The 18,362-nt window shown below is 40.0% G+C and overlaps 1 protein-coding gene across 1 annotated transcript in view; it reads left to right on the top strand.

Moving 5' to 3' along the window:
* Window positions 1-1,692: 1,692 nt before the first annotated feature.
* Window positions 1,693-18,362, top strand: part of SIDT1 (SID1 transmembrane family member 1) — a 90,907-nt gene continuing 74,237 nt past the window's right edge. The window contains exon 1 of the mRNA XM_045785163.2: window positions 1,693-2,241. Within this exon, the coding sequence (XP_045641119.2) occupies window positions 2,032-2,241 (210 nt within the window). The 5' untranslated portion in view covers window positions 1,693-2,031. The remainder of the gene's footprint in view (window positions 2,242-18,362) is intronic.

The following is an 18,362-nucleotide window of genomic DNA, read 5'->3' as shown; positions in this document are numbered from 1 at the left end:
ATTTCAATTTAGAATGTGAAATATTGTTCTAATAAGGAGACACTTGCCCCCAAAAGAAGGAGTTACCTTGTGAAAAATCCAGTTCCTCATCTCTTGTGGTGCTAAGTAAGACACCATGGCCCTTTAGCTGTAGAGAGTGCTTGAACTGGCCAGGCCAGCTAAGTTCAAAGGACTTGATAAACTTCAAGTTTATGAAATTTTGTTAAATTATAAAAAGAGGCATAGACATTTTAAATACAGCAGTTTAATGTCATTCAAACTCTGGATGAAATTACTATAATTCTCAAAACAATGAGCTGCACTTTAAACTTTACCCCCAGACTCCTCTTTGAATTAGTATTTTTGTCCTTATGCCCATACGTTTTCAAGAACATGTTTTTAAAAAGTGAAAATTGTCCTAATAAGGACTCTCTAACTCGATCTTCCATCAGCATTGTTTTCTGATCGCACAGTTATAAAACATTATACCAAATATCTTGAATTCATTTGTGATATTTTAATAATTATAGGAATACAATGAGGTTAAAAAAAAAAAACAAAAAACCTTGGGTGCCTGGGTGGGTCAGTCAGTAAGCCTGGAACTCTTGACTTTGGCTCAGGGTCACGATCTCAGGAGCATGAGATCCAGCCCTGAGTGGGCTCCGGGCTGGGTGTGGAGCCTACTTGAGATTCTGTCTCCCTCACCGGCTGCCCTTCCCCCACTCTTGCTCTCTCTCTGAAATCAATCAATCAATCAAACCCTCCCTTTGAATGGTAAATGCTAGGATTTTAATCTGTATCTTAACTCTTTGAACACGATCTTTTCTTCCTCGGGGTTCTCTTTAAATGTTCCTTCAGATTGAATGCAATTATATTACTTTCTAGTATACAAATGACTTGACGCTGAAGTAAAACTGTGGTCGTTCTCTTCTGCACCTCAACTGTGACTGTTTGATGTTCCGCAAGGACTTCCAGGGATCCTCTTCCCCCCTCACCCGTTTCTGCCCCTTCAACTGTTTAAATCAAATCCCCTAGTTTTGCCAGAAGAATATTTCCTTTTAATGATGGGCTGTGGTTTCTCTCTTTTGAAAAACGATTCAGAAACCCAGGGATTCTCCCAGAATCTAAGAAGTCATTGCAGAGGTAAAGTAGGCAAGAAGTTGGGGCGGAAAGGAACCCCCTGCAGAAATCCAGCTTCTCTGAGACGTCCTTGACAACTTCCGGGACCAGATTTCAGGCGTGTGGGAAATTGTCTTCTTTACCCTATCTATTCATTGTTTTTATGACTGTACATATTTAATAGGTACACAAACAGCGAGGGAGAGAGAAAGCGATAATGGAAGGCTCTCCCGGGGAATGGAAGATGATAAGGAAATAAAACAGGTGTCAGGGAAGGGGTTCTGTTAGAGAAGGGAGAACTGAGAGTTAATAACCATCACTCAAACGGGCAGGAGTTCTCTGCAGGTAGCAGACAGGAAAAGCGAACTCGTGCACCCTCTTTGGGGACAGGCTCTGTTGCTTTCTATTTCTTCGCTTGCACTCAGGGTGCACGTTTACTTGAAACAGACTGTATTTCCTGCTTCGTGGCTGGTCAGGTTGACTCTTTAAGACTAGTGAATATTTCTTTTTTAATGTCTGTAATGCTTTTTCAAATTTATTTATTTTTTATTTTTTTTATTTTTTTTTGAGATTGAGTAGGGAAGAGATCTGTTGAATTTCTGGCTGGGTAAGTGGGGGATTATCAGAAATGAGAAAGGGGGAAGGAAACGGACTTGGAAGCCGGAGAGCAAAGCAGCAGCCCCAGGCCCGGGTACCCTCCGCCCCCGCTACCCCTGGCCCGCGACCTCCCGCGGAGACCCCAGGCGGCCGCATCAATATCTGATCGGCCCTTCGCTCGCGGGTTGCCGGCACTCGCCGGCGGGGCTCGCCAGACATCACCCGCGCTGCGCTGAAGCCGGCGCCCAGGCCCGCAGGGGGCTTTGGAAAGACCCGCTCTTCGCTCGCCCCCTCGCCAGGGAGGCTCTGCTTGGTGGCAGGGGCGCGGCGCCCACCATGCGGGGCTGCCCGCGGCTCGCGCTGCTTTGCGCGCTGCTACCCTGGCTCCTGCGGGCGGCGGCTCCCCGGCGACCCGCTCAACCCCTCCCGCTCCGCGACCCCCGCGACCCCGCTAGGGGCGCCGATTTCGATCGCGTCTACAGCGGGGTGGTGAGCCTCAGCACCGAGAACATCTACTCCTTCAACTACACCAGCCAGCCTGGCCAGGTAAGACACTCGCTCTCCTCGTTCGACTCCCAGGAACTTGCCAGATCTCAGAGCCCCGTCGCTGCTTTGGGTCCCCTGGGAATTGACCTCGGGAGTCCTCAGAGACCAGAGGATCCGCGTTCCCTTTCCCCTTCCCCATCACTGCCCTGCCCCGGCCCCCGCACCCTCCCGCAACCGGCCTCGGGGACAACTCCGGTTCCTCTCGCGCCTTCCCTGGCCTGGTCCCCTGGCATTTCGGGGCTTTGCAGGTTCTCCGCACCTTCTGTGGCTCCTGGCCCCCTGCTGTGCCTTTCTCTAGGAAACTCAAGATTTCTAGGGTTGCGGAGGGAAAGGACCGCACCTCTGTTCCTAATCCCCTGCGGAGAAGGAACCTCATTTCATTTGGATGATTCTGCCAGACCCTTCTATTCCATAGCGCATGGGGAGGGAGAGCTGCTCAGAATCTAAAATAGGAATGTGTGAGAATGGACGCATGCTGCAGAGCCTCTGTGTGTTCAATAGTCACTTCCTGCGATTCTGTACTACTGTCACACGTATGCGCTTCAGAGAAGCCACAAGACCTGGCCACAGATATTGGAACTGCAGCCATCAGCTGATCTGTGGAGGTTTTGATGTTAAATAAGGGTGGATAATTGTGTGAAAGTTCTAGACCTATTTCTGACAAATCGAGGTGAAACAAGGGGAGGAAATGACTGCTCCAGCAACTATTCCTTTGACACATATACTCTGATTATATAATGTAGAAAAAATGTATAATTAGGTTTTCCCCTCTAATATGGTACCCTCTGGGGCACGGACAAAGGAGAAGACTCCCCAGTGTACCTGCCTCTGGATCTTCTTCCCATATGACCATGTGTGGGTGTCCCTTACTATGCCAGCATTCCTTACTCCCTCAGGAGATTCCAGAACCAGATGACTTGGATACCACAATATGCCTCCCTCTCTAACTCTCACTGAGAATCGGAACTCAGAAACCTGGTAGCTTGGAGTAGTATTGAGCAGGATGGACCAATGTGCCCACCATCACTCCCAGACATCTCCCAGCTCTGTGTATTGAGCAAGTTCCCCATCTCCAGTCTGGCACCAAAGGTGCTGTCACCATGGCAGCATAGCCCTCACCCTGGCCTGTCCCCTGCTGACCTTCAGGTTGTATGTCCTGAATTGAGCAGCGTGACCATGTGCAGAGCCATTCTATTGGGGACAAGTGGGAGGGACAGTTTTTATTCCCCCAGTCCCATGTCACTCATCTCTTCCTGTCCAGCGTGCGCTATGGACCAGCTGACATGGCACATGAGTTGTGTTCCTAGCCCTGTAATTTGCTCAGAATAAGTAAGTCTGAAAAATTCCATGACCTCTGGGGTGTACTGTCAGTTTCCCCCTAGATCATCAGTAAGGAAACTCAGATGGTATGTGCAAAGTAAGTTCTGACATCAGGCTTTATTTAGTATTTTTTGCACTTCTGCTTAGAAATAGATTGACTGTTTTTTAACTGTTGCTTGGCCTTTCTGCCCTTAGTATTTGGTGAGTTTCTCTGCCACAGCACAGGTGTGCTGTTTGCAGCTGGATCACCTGCTTGACTTTCCTAGAAAAGTGTGAGATATTGAGGACAGGGGCAGAGCCATGTTCATCTCCATGTTCCAGTACCTATCACAGTGCTTGGCACATGAGAGGTTTAACTAATGTTTTTGAAAAGTGAAAAAGTGAAGAAAGATTTAAGGAGATGATAAACAAAAACTAAATAAAACTAAATAAAATAAAATAAAATAAAATAAAATAAAATAAAATAAAATAAAATAAAATAAAATAAAGTAAAATAAAATAAAATAAAATAAAATAAAATAAAATAAAATAACATACTTTTTGGGGCACCTAGGTGGCTCAGCCAGTTAAGCATCCAACTCTTGATTTCAGCTCAAGTCATGATCCCAGGACCCTGAGATCAAGCCCCAGGTCAGGCCCCATGCTCAGCATGAAGTCTACTTGGGATTCTCTCTCTCCCTCTGCCCCTACTTGTCCCTCCTCTAAAATAAAAAACTAAATCTTAATATATATATATTCATATATATATATATATGTATATATATATATATATATGTAGTCCAGATAAAAATAACATTTTTAACAATTGTTATGAAATTATGCCCTTTCCATTTTGCCTGTCTACATGTTTAAATACCTCTTATTTTATGAAACAATGGTGAAAATTAGTTTTTAAAATATCTTTGCATAATACAATGAAAAGTTGACCACCCCAGCAGTCCCTAAAATTTCACTAGTCTGAGAAGTACAGTTGGGAACCATGGGACTGGCAGATAACTCAAGTATTTTAATTATTTTAATACTGGTATGAACCAGATGTCCTCAACTCTCACAGCTTTTGAGACCTCTGTTTAGTATGCAAATAAGACAGTAGAAACCTCAACTCTCTTACTTTGGGAAATTACCCCTTCTCCCTCCAGCTGGTATTGCCATTAATTTCTCCAGAGATGGCATTTTTCTGATCTATCCATCCAAACCATTACTCTCGTTTCTCTTGATGGCCTCCTCTCTTCTTGGTCCTGTTTGCCCCATGTGGGATATTAGCAGCCCCATCTTCCCATAACATGATACCATGCTTTCGGATATAGCAGAATTTTCCTGAAGGTTTGGACTAACATAAGGGAATTGCAGAACAGCATAGGATAGGTGATAGATTAAAGCAGAAATCTAGGCAATACTGTCGTAACAACTTACTAGCTATTCCCCAACAGGGGAAATTTCAAGATGGTGGCACTACTTTTTAGGCCTTGGTTTACCACAATGGTATTGGCTCCTCCCCACCCCAAATGCTGGCCTCTCTCACTGTCTAAATTTTTCTTAATTCATGAGAAGCAGTTTGCCCCCGTTGCAGATCCCAAACTCACTGAAGGGCTCTGCTAAATAAAGAACTATGAACCCAAGAGCAAAAGCTTGGCCAGGACCTTTTTCCTTTAACCTGACCCAAGTGTTGGCTGGGGACTCCTCCCCTGCAGGGGTCATTTCCCACCCATCCCTCTTCAGCACAACAAAGAATTGGGTTTAGGAAAAAAAATATATATATACAATTTTCTGAGTTTTATCTTTTTTCCTTTTCTCTTCAAGCAATTGTTAGGTTTGCTATTATTTTTTCTTCACTTTGGAGGAGAAAAGCTTTTCCCAATTTAGGTTTTGGTGAGAAGAGGAAGCTGCTGTGGGAACCTTTGCCCCTAATCTTTCCTGTCAGCCACTGCATCTCCTGTACCAAATACTGACCAAAGGAACTATTAAGCCAGGCATGTGTCATGCTAATTAGCTGAGGTCAGCATCAGGGAAAGCCTCACATGCCTTCTAGCCAGAGTAATGTAAATATGAAGTTGCCACTTAAAAAAAAAAATCACTGAAAGAATAGAGTGACTGCTTTAAAGAAAAAGAGTGAAAATAAGGATCGGAGGTGCAGGTTAGGCAAGATGATGGTTCATTTCATTTCTCTGGAAGTACCTGGAGACTTCTCTTCGGGGGACTAGAGTGTCACTGCGGCAAACAGGGTGTTCTATCACTTAACAGGGCTGGAAATAAACTAGAAGGAAATCACCTTGTTGAGAAAGTCACCAGGCATATGTTTGACTAGGACAGAGGGCACGAAAGCAGGTTTATTGAGAAACGAGAATACTCTAGTAGAGACAGGTGGGGGCAATAATCAGATGTTTATACTTGAGCTAGATGCTGATAAGAAGCCTTTCAATAAAAAATCTAATTTCCATGCAATAAGAAGTCTTCTCGGAGGCTATCAGTCACAGAATTCATTGTTCACCATAGATCTTTTAATTTGAAATGCTTCCCTGGAAATATTCCTTGTGTTTATTCAACAAAGACATTTATCTTTTAATGACATATGCTTTTTTTTTTTTTAATGCCCAAGGAACAATCCTTGGCTTTATTCACATCAACCAGTAGTTGTGTATCTAGAACTAGTTATACTGCCTCTTGGATCCACATTCGAAAAGCCTATCCAGTTCTCACGAACAGTGAAATACCTATCAGGACACTCCAGGTGTAACTTCCAACTACACAGTACTGGTTACTTAGAATGAACACCTTTGATGTGATTAGCCTTAGTTCCCTGGGTCTCGGATGCACTCCGCCTGTGTTCTTTATGTACTGAGGCAGAGAAGACTTCTCTGCTGGCCTCCCACTTCCTCTTACTGAACTGGACTCGTGCTCGTTTGTGAGGAGGAAATCATCTCTTGAGCACATTATCTGGCGGAACAGAATACCATAGACTGGGTGGCTTAAAAAACAGACGTCACTTCTCACAGTTCTGGAGACCAGGTAGTCCAAGATCCAAGCGTCGGCAGATTTGGCGCCTAGCGTGTAGACAGTGCCTTACCGCCTTACGGCTGTGTCTTCACATGGCCCAGAGAGAGAGGGAAGCAAGCTCTCTCCTGTCTCTTCTAAGGGAACTAATCCCATCATGAGGGCTCCAACCTCATGATCTAATGACCTTCTGAAGACCTTACCTCCAAATACCGTCACATGGGGGATTAGGCTTCAACATATGAATTTGGGGGCAGAAGGGGACACAAACACTCAGTCCATAGCAGTTACTTCCCACACTTTTCTCTGTGGCTCTGAAAACGCAACATCAAAGTGTCATAAGGATGTTTAGGGGCTGACATTACTCCAGTTTGGGGTCCTGTTTTATGGGGAACCCATCTTCTGCCTGCCTAGACCCGATAGTCATGTGCTAAATTATCTAATGGATTCTGTAAGTATGTGCTGTCCAATATGGTAGCCACTATCCACATGTGACTGTTGCATACTTAAAATGTGGCCTGTCACAAAATGAGATGTACCATAAGTGTAGAATACACACCAGATTTCAAAGATAGTATAAAAAAACAACATGAAATGTGTAATTAATATTTTTATTGATTATATGTTTAAGTGAGAATATTTTGGATATATTAAGTTTAATCAAATATATTAATAAAATTAACTTCACTTGTTTCTTTGTACTTATTAAAGTAGCTACTAGAAAATTTAAAAGAACATATGTGAGTCATATATTTTCCTTGGACAGCACTGCTCCAAGTCCTACAAGACTTTAGAGGAGTCATTCATCCCACAGAGAGCTTTGTTGGAGAGAAATGAGGCTTGAAAAGGTCATAACAGATAAAAAGAACTTGGACAGGCAGAAAGAAAGGAGAAAGGCCTTTCAGATATGGGAAAATGTATCTGATTTATTTTTTGACAATACTACCTCACAAGTGGTTGTATATATTTCTACCAGGAGGCACATAAGGTCTGGTTGTCTCTTTTTGTGGTGATGGCCACATTCATCATAATTGCCTAGTTTCATTAGGAACAACAAAGTCATGATATTTTAATTATATCTCTTATTTTTTCATTCATGCGCTGGAATACTCCTTTAACAAGAAACCTCTCCTCATTAACTATTTGCGCATCTTATGCTACTGTTTTGTAAAACAAACATGGGATAAAATCTTCATTCTTTACCTTTATTTACCAATTTTTGAAATAATGAGTTGTTCTCCTAGCAGCCTATGATAATGATCAATGAAACACATATCTGATGTGTTTTGACCCATTGCTATTACTAAACTTATGTTCAGATTGTTCATTGGCCAGTGAAAGCCAATTTGAGTTGGATCTGGAATGCTTTTGATAAAATCCAAGTGCTCTCTGACATCTTCCTTGCTTTCTGGCATGAAAAGTTATTCCAGCCTCATCAGATTCTTTTCTTGTCTCCAACATGGAATCAGAAAGCTCAGGTTCGTTTGAGTAACAAATAGAGACCATGGTATGAAACCTAGAGGCCTTTATTGCTGATGGATTGGTAAATTTTTTCTACATCTTTTCAATGGACAGGGCTAAAGGATAGATGGTATCATGATTTCGTACTAGTACTTCCAATTCAAATTCAGAAATACAGTTTTTACTTAAGGTCATCCATCTTACACATAGATTTCCTTTCTCCTGTGCCCAGAACCCTGGTTCTCAACTCTATCGACTTACTCATTTGCTTTAACCCACAATAGACACACAGCAGTTGTAGATAACAACATTACCACCAACAATAAGATTACTGGCACCAGTTTAAGATTTATGTTTACAGTTCCTTTTACCTTAGGGCGTATTTCACAGTTGATGTTGAGTCACATTACTGTGCTTTAAAGTAAGGGAGCCGTGCAGTGACATTATCCTTTCAGTGCGGTTACCTTATCAACTTGTTAAGTTCATTTCTTTCATTTTACTTTTGAATTTCAGGGATGCTTCTTAATTTTGAAAATTAACAAATAAGAATCTGTAAAATACTCAAAGAAGTTTAGCTTCTACCCCTGTTCCCTGCTCCTCATCCCCCCTCTTCCTCTGCAGGTAACCAATTAAAATTTATGGCCCACGGGAGCCTGGGTCACTTAGTCTGTTAAGCATCCAACTCATGATTTCAGCTCAGGTCATGATCTCAGGGTGGTGAGATGCAGCCCCAGGGCAGACTCCTCATTGAGCGTGGAGCCTACTTAAGATTCTCTCTTCTTCTCCTTGTGCCCCCGTACCCCCGCCTCGTGTGTGTGTGTGTGTGTGTGTGTGTGTGTGTGTGTACAGATTATGGCCTGTAAAATAAAACAGTTTTTTTGCTGTTATTGTTGTTCCAATGGTTTCCTTTGTACTAATGTATTTATATAACACCATTAGCCTCTTCTATTTTTGTCTCTTAGTTCTCCAAGATGAGGAATATTGAAATTAGCTGGTATCTTCTCCATCTCTTTTTTTCAACACCCAAATACAAACTCTAGTTAATGCTTATAAAGAAATTAATGAACTTACTCTACTTTTCATATTTTCTCCCCATTCTTGCCCCATTTTTGGTTAGTCATTACGAGCTAGACTATCTTCCTTATGACAAACATTTAGTCTTGGTTGTACAGGTGCCTATATATTAAAAGTTCACAACTCGACTTATGTTAATGTTCTCCAGTCATTTGATTGTCTAAAGCTTATTCTCTAGAAGGTATCTCCTACAATTCTTTCATGTTCATAACACTTTGTCCGCAGCCTTTTTACTTGCAAGTCTAATTAGCCGAATATAAACCCCCGTGGCTTACAGTTTTTTTCCTTGAATTTTAAGCATATTATTCCTTTGGCTTCTGGCAAAAGTGATGATAAAAGGGATTCTTTCCCTTGCAAGTAATTTCATTTTTCTGCCTGGATTCCTGAAAGACTCCTTTCCCTTTTCCTTTGAAATCCAGTAGTTTTACCAGACTGCGTCTAGTAGGTCAGTCTTTCCCAGGTACATGATGTAATCTTGCAATATGTAACTTCGATGATTATTTCTTTAATTCAAGAAATTTTCCTTAGAGTTTTTAACATCCATTTATTCCAATGCTTGATTATCTTCTTTAGGAGTTCCCTTTATACTTGTGTTGGCCCTTCTTTATTGTTTCCTATATCTACCCATTTTTCTAGAATAATTTTTTTATATCCTGCCCAGAATTGAAATTTTTTTTCTCCTTTTCATCTTCTGTTTTCCTTATGACATTATGGAGCTGTTTTTTTTTTTTTATATCCCTGTGCTTCTCCCAATTAAATATTCATTTATGACAGAATTTTAAAATTTATCTCTAATTTTTTCCTGAGTTCTTTCTTTTTTAAAACTTCATTTTCTCCAATCATCTCATTTCTGAACTTTTAAAATTCTGATTTATGGCTTTTTTCATAGTTTTTTAATGTTCATATTTTTAAATTTTGGAATATTAGGCTATACTTTCCATCTGTTTTATAGGTACAGCTTTCTGGCATATGTTCACCATCTGAAATGGTGTTTTCTGCTTCTTATTCTCTTTTACTTACAGTGACTTTGTGTGGGATTCAACTGCAGTTCTCATCTGTCGTTCATCTTTACATTAGGTGAGTTTTTCTTATTTTAGCAGGGAAAGATAGTCCTGGATAGCTTTCCTAGCTTTCTTCTCTTATCTTTGTGAAGTGATCAAAACATGATTTTCTTTCTGAGAAATTCCATAGGTCCTCTCCCCATTTTATGGAGTCTTCGTCTTTCCACTCTAGTAAATTAATTGAACCCAAGGAGGGAGTTGTTGGAACTTCTGGTCTATGGCTCATCAGTCAGGTGACAACCTGGACTTTTTTTTTAAGTTTGTGTATTTCTTTATTTGAGTAATCTCTATGCCCAACGTGGGGCTTGAACTCACGACCTGGAAATTGACAGTCGCATGCTTTATGACTGAGCCAGCCAGGTGCCCTTAACCTGGACTCTTTGATTGGAATCTGATGGCAAGAAGAAGCGTGGGGGCAGTCTTGTAGAACTGAACCCTTAACCTGTGGGATCTGACACTATCTCTAAGTAGAAATGTCAGAATTGAGTTGAATTATGGGACATCCAGCTAATGTCTGAGAATCTCTTGGTGGTGTGGGAAAACACATATTGTAACTGGGGGTGCAGAATTGCACCTCCCCATCACTAGAAAAATAATAATATTTCTGTGGCTTTTAGGGAATCACAAGGAAAGATGACGTCATTAGTTATCATCTAAGGCATCTATTGCGACCCATTATCTAGATCATCTAGAGAGGCAGCTCTGACTCTAGACCATTTAATAAGTATAGTAATCCTCAGTTTTGAATTTATGGTTAAAAGGATAAGCATATCATTATTTTTTTATTCATGAGAAACTGAAAGCCAGAAAAATGAAACAAATTACATCAGCAATTACTGAGGCTAGATAGAATATCTGAGTGTCTGAATTCAGGTTCATAATTTTATCTGTTTCAAATCTTGGACTGTGGAGTTCTCAGTATATATTTTTTTAAATGTTGGTTTTTGTTAGGGGTTTCTGAAATATGATGAACTTTACATTGTCTCTGGGTGGTGAGATTATGGAGAATTTTAATGGTCTTTTCTGTACTTTTCTGTATTTTCTGAATATTTCACAAGAAACATATTTTATTCTCCTAAGGGAAGGACAACAAACAACCAAGAGGCTGCGCAGTATTGGGGAAGAACACTGGGTGGGGCTCCAGAAGATGTGTGTTTTTCTCTCTTTAACACCCTGTGTCCCTGCAGCAAATCCTATTCCCTCCCTGAGCTTTATTTTCCCCACTGATAAAACTACATTTTTTATCTTTATTCAAGCACATAAGTTCAGTGTTTTTTTTACAGTGTGTAAGATTGTAATTTTTACAAAATTACACTGTAATTTTTATATGTAATTAAAGAATATCTTATAGTTGTGTACAACTTTATTTATTTTTTTTTTAAGTAAGCTCTATGCCCAGTGTAGGGCTTAAACCCGTGGCCCTGTGATCAAGGGCCACGTACTCTATCAACTGAGCCACCCAGGTGTCCCTAATCTTCTTCTTGACTATAGACAAGTAGGAGAAATATCTTGCCAAAAGATCATTTGTAAATCCTTGTCTCATAAAGGCAAATAAATGAAAACTTTAAAATACTGTTTCTGAAAAACTACCCTTTTTTTGTTTTGTTTGTTTTGTTTCTTTTGAGATGCTTCCCATAGGGCTTTTCAGTGCCTGGAAGTGTTTTGTTCTGTTTCATCTTGCTTTGTTCCCACCACCTTTGCCACATGTGCTGAGCTTGTATTCCAACCATCTTGCTTCTGTCTCATATTCCTTTTGTTTCTTCCTGAGTGCCATGGCAATAGGCTTACTATAGTGTCAGGTTTAGTTTTTTGGTTGTTATTTTCTTTTGTTTTGATTTTACTGCTGTGATGCTCCCTTCTGTGGGGATATTTTAAGTATGTGATACAATATGTAGGGATTTTCACTCATATGTGGAATATAAGAAACAGTGCAGAGGATTATAGGGGAAGGGAGGGAAAACTGAATGGGAAGAAAGCAGAGAGGGAGACAAACCATGAGAGACTCTTGACTCTGGGAAACAAACTGAGGGTTAGAAAGGGGAGGGGGGTGGGGAGATGGGGTAACTGGGTGATGGGCAGTAAGGAGGGCACATGATGTGATGAGCGCTGGGTGTTATACGCAACCGGTGAATCACTGACCTCTACATCTGAAACTAATGATGTACCACATGTTGGCTAATTGAATTTAAATATTTTAAAAAGCAAAAAAAAAAAAAAGGAAAAAGGAGGGATTTTCAGTCTTCCTTCCTTTCCCTCTTTGGTTTCACCACGTTACCTGAAGTATCTCCTATGTCATTTCTCACTGTTGGCTTGAATCTAAAAGACCAGGGACTTGATACTTGTGATACTGTGAAACGTCTGTGCTGCAAGAAGATGCCAGTATTTCTTTCTTCCTTTCAAACGGATTCATATTATTACACGTTGCCATGCAGCACCCAGAGTTTGTTAGCCAGCTCTTCCCACATTGTTTAACTCTGGAGCTAACTGAAGTTCCATGTCAACACACCAAGATGGTGCGTTAATGATTTAAAGGTACATCTAATGAGCTATTCGAATTGGGGCCTCACCATTCTTTCTGCTTGTTTGCTAAGGAAAATATCAAATATACCATGGTGCCTCCAGACAGTAAAATCATAGTCTTTTCTTATTTTGCTAAAAAAGAAAAAAATACATTTTTGAATATTGTATATTTTCTTTTTTTGGATATTGTGAAAATGGAAAGTTTGAGGTTTTTTTTTCAGTACGTTAGTTGCTATGCAAGCTAAAAACAAAACAAAACCTAAGGACCTGTATTCTGCTTAAAAGCTAAGGTCAGCAATAAGAACAACTATTGGACTTAAACTAAAGACCTCAGTCTAAGATCCTTTGGTTTTCATATATAATAAATTTCTAAAAACGTGTAAAAATTGTTTATACAGGAGAAACAATTGATTTACCTGTCAAAAGTTAGTGCTCCATTTTTGGAGAGAGAAAAACAAAGCTGAGTGTCATATAGCAAATGTAGATTATATATTAAATGTTATTAATAATAAAATTAATTGAAATAATTTGCTACAGTAATTAATTACTTCAAATTCTCATTTGTCCCATCGTCTTAGTTTATTTGAAGTGGAAATAGACAAATAAATTGATTTTGCTGTTAGGAAGAAGGATATGCAGATGTTGATTTTGCACAAAATTAAACAGGTGATTTTTCAAAGGGTTGGATAAGAAGAGTGAAACTGGTTTGAAGGGATCTTATGTTGAAGAATGCATCCAAAGAGAGTTGAATATAAGCCTTCTTTCCTGATAGGAAAGCTATAGGAATCCCTGTCATAACTCCCAAGAACTGGTAAATTTTCCCTCTGCTCCACTGAAAAGTTTTTCAAGAGCTAGTTCTCAGCCCATAATTTTAAGGAAGTTGATTTGGGACCCAGCCTTCTTCAGTTGATCCCAAGGCTGGCCAGGGGTGTCTATATGTAATTATGAAAGTATTGGTTTATTTAAAGGTATAGATCACCTGTTTTGGTTAAACTGAAAGGTGTTTAAATAAAATACTCTATTTCTGAAAATGGTGGCAAAATTAAAGTTTATCTAACATCATCAAGTAGCATGTAGTCCTGACTAAAACCATCCTCTGGCTACCTGTAGTCTTACCGTTGATTGGACCATTAAGAGTGTAAAGGTTTGTCCTTCCCTCTGCCTATCCTGGGACACAAAAGTTTTTCAACTTTGTCAGCCTCCTCACTCTTCGTGTGTGTGTGTGTGTGTGTGTGTGTGTGTGTGTGTGTGTGTGTATACTTTATTTTTCAGAGAAGTTTTAGGTTTACCAAAAAATTAAGCATTAATTTATTTTTTATTTTCAATTAATTATTAACATCTTGCATTAGTGTGCTACACTAACGATGAACCGGTCTTGATACAGCATTGGTGTTGCATTGATCTTTATAATTTACTAAAGTTCACAGTTTACTTTATGGTTCACTCTTGGTGTTATATGGTTCCATAGGTTTTGAGAAATGCATAATGTATCCACCATTACAGTGGATTGTACAGAATAATTTACTTCATCCCCATAAAAATCCCCTGTGCTTCACCTATTCACCTATTCACCTCTCCCTCTTTCCCTCAAATCCTGGAAACGGCTTATTTTTTTACTTTCTCTCTAGTTTTGCCTTTTCCAGAATGTTGTATAGTTGGAATCATACAGTATGTAGCCTTTTCAGAATTGTATCTTTCACTTAGCGATATGCATTTAAAATTCCTTCGTGTTTTGTTTCATAGCTCGACAGCTTATTGCTCCTTAATGGTGACTAATAAGCTCTTGTTTGGATGTGCCGCGGTTTATTTATCCATTCACCTATTGAAGGACATCTTGGTTGCTTCCAATTTTTGGCAATTATGAATAAAGCTGTTATAAACATTCGTGTGCAGATTTTGTACAGACATAAGTTTTCAACTCCTTTGGGTAAATACCAAGGAGCTGAATTCCTGGATCCTATGGTAAGAGTATGTTTAGCTTTGTTAGAAACCGTCAAACTGCCTTCCAAAGTGACTGCACCATTCTGTACTCCCACCAGCAATGAAAGAGAGTCCTTGTTGCTCTACATCCTCATTTGCATCTGCTATTGTCAGTGCTTTGCATTTTAGCCATTCTATTAGGGCTATAGTGATATTTCATTGTTTTAATTTGCAGTTTCCTAAGAGCATATTAGCATCTTTTCATACGCTTATTTGCCACCTGTATATGTTCTTTGGTGAGGTATCTGTTCAGATCTTGTGCTCCTTTTTAAATTGGAGTGTTTGTTTCCTTATTGTTCAGTTTTAAGAATTTTTTGTAGATTTGGGATACCAGTCTTTTATCAGATATGAGTTTTGCAAATATTTTCTCCTTGTCTGTGCCCTCTCTTCTTGTTCACTTGATAGTGTTTTTCAACAGAGCAGACATCTTTAATAAAGAGACTACTACTTATCAATCTTTTTTTCATGAATCATGCCTTGGTGTTGTATTTAAAGGGGCTCCTGGGTGGCTCAGTTGGGTAAGCATCTGACTCTTGATTTTGCTCGGGTCATGATCTCGAGGCCATGATTTCAAGGTCATGAGATGGAGCCCTATGTCGGACTCCATGCTGGGCTTGGAGTCTGTGTGGGATTCTCTCTCTCCCTCTCCCTCTTCTCCTTCCCCCTTCTACCTCCCCCTCCCCCAACATGCGTCTCTCTCTCAAATTAATTAATTAAAAGAAAAAGTTGTCACCAAGTCTAAGGTCACCTAGATTTTCTCCTGTGTTATCTTCTGAAAATTTTATAGTTTTGAATTTTACATTTAGGTTTATGATCCATTTAGGTTAACTTTGTGAAAGGTATAAACTCTCTCTCTCTCTATATATATATATTTTTTTTTCATATAATATATATAATTTTTTTGCATATAATCTCCAATTGTTCCAGCACAATTTGTTGAAAAGACCACCCTGTGTTTTTAGTGTTACAGTGTTATGTATGTGTGTGGGCATTTACAGCCCACCTTGCACCAAACTTAAGAGCTAAAACAACCTTGCACCAAAGAGTCAGAAGCAGCTCTGTACTTGGAGCTCATTGTTTTCATCACTGTTTCTTTCCAACCTTCCATTCTACTGCCACCACCTCTAACCTCTACCATTCTCTTGTTGCTAGTTTCTTCTGTGTATCTTATATCTCTTTGCTTCTTCCATCCTTTTTGTCTTTCAAACCTTTTACGAACACTGTTGGCCCATGAAGTTTCTTCCTCTTTGGTTGATCTCCTCAGGTTGTTTGAGGCTTGGCTACTGGCAGACATTCCTTCTTCTTCATTTCAGGCAATATGTTTTTTTGTTTTTTCCCGTACTTCCTGATTCAAAGCCACGATGGGTAATCTCAGTTCCTAGAGAGCTGGTCTCCCAATTTTTAAAGTTATGCTATAGAATTTTAATAATACCAAAGGTGGAGGATGAAGAACATAGGCTATTTGGGAAGTCAGCCTATATTTGTGTTGACTTCAGGTGCCATTATTGCCTTTATTCATGGCTACAAGATTTGTTTGTCAAGTCTGTTTAGCTATAGAAGTAAAATTGGGCTTGCATTTTCTTTTCTTTTTCTATCCTTACAAGAAACATATAAAATATCCCTTGAAACCATTGGGATGGAAAGGGATAATTGTATTTTAAACTTAAGAGCTAAAACAACCTTTAAAATCACCCCTTTTTTCACTTAACAGGAGAGAAAACTAAAAGCCAGTGAAATAAATTAGTTGTCTCAAATCACGTAACTAGCTTGAAGCAAAACCAGGAACATAACTCCGGTTCCTGAGGATATTTCCTCAGGATATTTCTACTAAATCACTGTCTCTCCCACAAGAGCACATCTGTATATTTACCAACAACAATAAAAAATAATTTAAAATATGACAGTTGCACTTTCAGTCAGGGCATTTGATCACACTTCACGTGTGATCAATTTCCCTTATAGTTACTGAAAGTCTACGCAGGAGGTTTTCATCTTTGTTTTTCCCCCAGGAATTGTCCAAGCATCCGTTTGTGTGGGTGAGTCAGACCAGCAGGGTTGACACCAAGTAAAACTGAGGAGTTCGCAGATTTGCTTCAGCGTTTCACAGAGCAGCCCCCACCCACGTACCATGATCTTATTTGGACCTCCTGTGGACCGGGAGGGCCAGTCTTCATCTCTTTTATGCTTTATTTTCATTAATGTTGGGTTCATTAATGTTGGGTTCCTCTGTGACAGACACCAGGCAGCTTGGAGACCCACGCAGTTAGCCTATTTGTCACCGGAAGATAGGATTAATCATGAGAACTGGTATTTCTGGATCTCCATTAGACAACCATGAAGATAAGCCATAGCAAACAGGATTAACCAACTGTTCCTCAGATTTAACTGCCCTGTTGTAGACAAATTGATTCAGTTATTTTAATTATCTAAACTGGAAGCATATATTAAAAATTGACATAAAAATACTCAATTTTTTTTTGTCCTTTCCAATATTTGCAAAAAGAAATCCTATATTTCCTGCTCTCCCCCAATACCATCTTCACCAGAGGAGAGCAATTATAACTTTCTAGGACAAAGACAATGTTTATCTGGGTATTAAAAGGATAAAAAGTGGGGAATAAAGAGAGAGGCAAACAGAATGAAGTCTGGGTATGCAGAGATGGTCTGGGGAGGCTATGGATAGGACGGCTCCAAAATAGCTATGTTGTATGACTCGAGTAAAAAAAGAAAGAGGATGTGGGGTTAGGCAAAGTTCTTAGCTGCAAGCAACAGAGATCAACTGGCTAACTTAAGCAAAAAAGTAATTTATTAGAAGGATATTGGATTGCTCACAAACCTGAGATACCAGGCTCAGACTACGATGAGGCACCAAGAGAGACTAAGCTACACGAAATTATGGCAACAGTCATGCTGCAGAATGATTTTGTCAAGATGTCCACCTGGGAATCATCACCTTCTCTGCCATTAGATATGACTACCCCCGGACCCTCCTGCCGTGGACGCTACTGGTGTCAGCATTGCCAGTGAATTCTAAACTCTCCCTTCATCTTGTATTTTGTAGTCACCAATGAAAGGACCAAGCGGAAGCATCCAGCTACCTGAGCACAGGTCATGTATCTGGTTCCTTTGGCATCCATCAGCTGCCTTGCCTCCCATAGAACTCACCCAGTTTAGTGGAGTGGAGAAAGTTCCTCTAAAACACGTAAAGGATTTGAATACTGGGTAGCCCCCAAGTCAACACCACCAAAAGTCCTCATTGGGTCTTCTCAAGTGAGGGCATTTGGTCAAAGACAGCTGTATGGATCCAGACATAGGGCATCAGGGACCAAGATGTGGCAGGGAGGAAAAAGGGTACTAGAGCCTTCTATCTGTGCCCACTAAAGAGGAACATCTAATCTGAGTGTCAGAGAAGAATTAGAGTAGTATATAGCATCTCTGCCACCATGTTCATGCCAAGATTAGAAATAGTTTAGTCTCTTAAACATGGCCTTTCCTGAGGCTTCTTCTGTTCATCTCAAGAAATTTTCCTTTAGAATTTTGAAGAGGCAGATGTTTACAGACGATCAGTTTTGTCTTGTTTAGAAAGCAGTTTCCGTAAGTAATACTTATATCCTGACAATACTTTTTTAAAACTATAAATGGCACTGGTCTGTCAATAAATATCACTACAAAAAAATTTGGTGGTGTCACATCATAACTCTGACGGTCATAACA

This window comes from Ursus americanus, chromosome 4, assembly GCF_024610735.1.
Source record: "Ursus americanus isolate L20-20 chromosome 4, mUrsAme1.1.p, whole genome shotgun sequence".
Taxonomy (NCBI): Eukaryota; Metazoa; Chordata; class Mammalia; order Carnivora; family Ursidae; genus Ursus; species Ursus americanus.
The sequence above is the reverse complement of the archived record's forward strand: the minus strand, read 5'-3'. Positions and strand labels throughout refer to the sequence as shown.